A 2,500-nucleotide genomic window follows, 5' to 3' on the forward strand; every position below is an offset into this window, starting at 1 on the left:
GACAAAAATAGTCTGGATCTATATTTAGATTATTTCTTTATTGTAAATTACAGTAACTTTCAGTAATTTACAGTATCTAAAAAGGTGTAAATAACATAAGAAGTTTCAATAGTTTACCTGTATATTACAGTTGATTGCAAAAAGCTTTAATAAGTTCTGTATATGTAATATTGAAAAACAAATGGCTAAATCCTCCCTCCCCATAGATAAGAAAACATATCATCTGTCTGTATGCATCTACTCAGTTAGACTTATACATGTGTTATGTACATACATGTAAATTTTGTGTAAAAAAGATATCCAAGAAGGATTATTTAACAAAAAATAAGGAGTGATATAAAGAAGAAATTAATTATATAATTATTGTGCATTTTGATTGTTTTTCCAATGTCATGTGTCATGGTTTCTTAATTTTCGATCTCTTTTTATTTATAAATGTATAAAATGTAACTTGGTTTGAAAACTTCATTCAGCTATCTAGATTATGCTTTTTATTGTTTGGCAATATTACAGTTACTCTTTGAACAATTGTGAGAGCAAGATGAAGAACAGTAACTCAGGCATTTTCATGGGTGTGGAATCACTTTTGTACTGCATTTTTTTTTTTTTTTTTTTCTTTATTACAAGCTATTTTATTCCCTCAGTTATGATGATCTATTATACCAAATACTAATTAGTATCACTTTGCTAATGTATCATATGTAGACTCTTATTTCATACCACAAGTCTAGAAAAGGATAGAAAATTCTCACTTCCTAAGATATGGCCTGTCTTGGAAGGCTGAACATCAGTAACCATAGTTCGATTATTTCCATTCATTGGACTTCAGACTAATATGAATTGCAAACAAGCCTTAACTTTTTTTTTTCTTTCTTTTTATCCCATTTCAAATTTCACCCCTTCCCCCCTCTTGTGGGATAGTCCTCTTTAATAGGTAATAGAGTGAGTATTCATCTGATAGAATCTTAACCCTTTCCCGACGGGGCACTCGCTACGCGAAGACCCCTATGCCGGGCGATTGCAATATTGCATTGAAATCGTCACACTGGCATGATGCCCCGGCATCGGGAGTTTGGCTGTGTCACATGAGTGTGACGCACCGTCGTCATAGGGTTAATGTGTTAGGATATTAAGCTTCCATTCATGTAGGTACTTCTTTCAGAATAAAAAATTATATGATTTAGCAGCTTTCTTTTTGCAATATTCTAAATTTGTAATTGGGTGAGAGAGGCTACATCTCTTTTGTGTTTACTTATGATTGTTATTATTATTATTATTTTTATTTTTAGATTACTCTATGTAAGTTAATATAAAGTGTGTAAAAGATGGATATTAAAAGATACATAAATTAAATTATCCTCTGTACATCTGAGGCATAATTTAATTTCTTTTAATATGTTTTTTTTTTTTTTTTATTATTATTATTATTATTTTTACCTTTTCACCTTTTCCTCAAGTCATTTTAGATTACTCTATTTAAGTTGATATAAAGTGTGGCATAAAGGATAAATATTGAAGATACATAAATGAAATTATCCTCTATACATCTGAGGCATAATTTCATTTATTTTAACATTATCCTTTTTTTTTTTAACTTTGGGTAATATACCATAGTGTTTTTTCCTCAGGTCAGTGAAATAGTTCATGCAAATGGAGGGCATCTTAATTTCTCCAAATGTACATTTATGTATATGATTTTATTTGTTTTCATTTTTGTTTTGCTTTCTGAATTTCAGATAAACTGCACTGTTCCATCTTAGTACTATTCAGTTTCCTGTGATCTCTTGGATAATAATGTGTCTTTAGCAATAATGTGGGAAGCCAAACTCAGATTTCCCTTCTTTGGCAGGTCGACGCGGGCATTGGGCAAATGGCTGCCCTGACGGTCCTTGGTTTTAAGGAGGAGCTTCATGATCCTTGGAGGCCTGGAATGTTCAAGTGAAAATAGATGAAGAAATAGACATAATAGAAAAGATCCTGATTATAGTGAAACATGAAATAATAATGATGTCGACTTTTCTATGCATAAAGTACCTCCTCTCTTCATCTACCTTATTCTCTCCCTCCATCTTTTCCTCCTCCTCCTTTTCTTTCTCCACCTCCTCCTTCAAATCCTCCACCTCCTCCTTCAATTCCTCCTCCTCCTCCTTCAATTCCTCCTCCTCCTCATTCAATTCCTCCACCTCCTCATTCAATTCCTCCACCTCCTCATTCAATTCCTCCTCCTCCTCATTCAATTCCTCCACCTCCTCATTCAATTCCTCCTCCTCCTCATTCAATTCCTCCACCTCCTCATTCAATTCCTCCTCCTCCTCATTCAATTCCTCCTCCTCCTCATTCAATTCCTCTGCTTCATCTTCCTGTTCCTTTTCCTTTACCTATTCCTATTTCTTCTCCTTTTCCTCCTTTTCTTCCTCATCCTCCTGTTCTTCATCTTCCTCCTTTTCTTCTTCCTCCACCTCCTCCTGTTCTTCCTCTTCCTTAACCTCCTCCACCTCCT

At 34.0% G+C, this 2,500-nt stretch overlaps 1 protein-coding gene and 1 long non-coding RNA gene across 4 annotated transcripts in view; one reads left to right on the plus strand and one right to left on the minus strand.

The window, feature by feature from the left end:
* Positions 1 to 2,500, plus strand: part of LOC122267200 (uncharacterized) — a 31,429-nt gene that overhangs the window by 27,546 nt on the left and 1,383 nt on the right. Inside the window, exon 15 of one of the 3 annotated variants that reach the window (XR_015191274.1) lies at positions 1,850 to 2,500. This exon is cut by the window's right edge and continues 1,383 nt beyond it. Coding sequence is in view for 2 of the 3 variants with exons in the window: in XM_043037227.2 (XP_042893161.2) it covers positions 1,850 to 1,899 (50 nt within the window). In the remaining variant the exon portion in view is untranslated. The remainder of the gene's footprint in view (positions 1 to 1,849) is intronic. The other 2 variants (XM_043037227.2, XM_043037226.2) reach the window with 2 other exon arrangements.
* On the minus strand, positions 1,476 to 2,222 carry LOC147471337 (uncharacterized). The gene is made up of 2 exons (XR_015191275.1): positions 2,184 to 2,222; positions 1,476 to 2,126 (listed from the first exon to the last, which is right to left on the minus strand). It is a non-coding gene; the product is annotated as an uncharacterized LOC147471337 (long non-coding RNA).

Source organism: Penaeus japonicus, unplaced genomic scaffold (assembly GCF_977035675.1).
Source record: "Penaeus japonicus unplaced genomic scaffold, GWHDUDI00000001_assembly GWHDUDI00000009, whole genome shotgun sequence".
NCBI classification, from domain to species: Eukaryota; Metazoa; Arthropoda; class Malacostraca; order Decapoda; family Penaeidae; genus Penaeus; species Penaeus japonicus.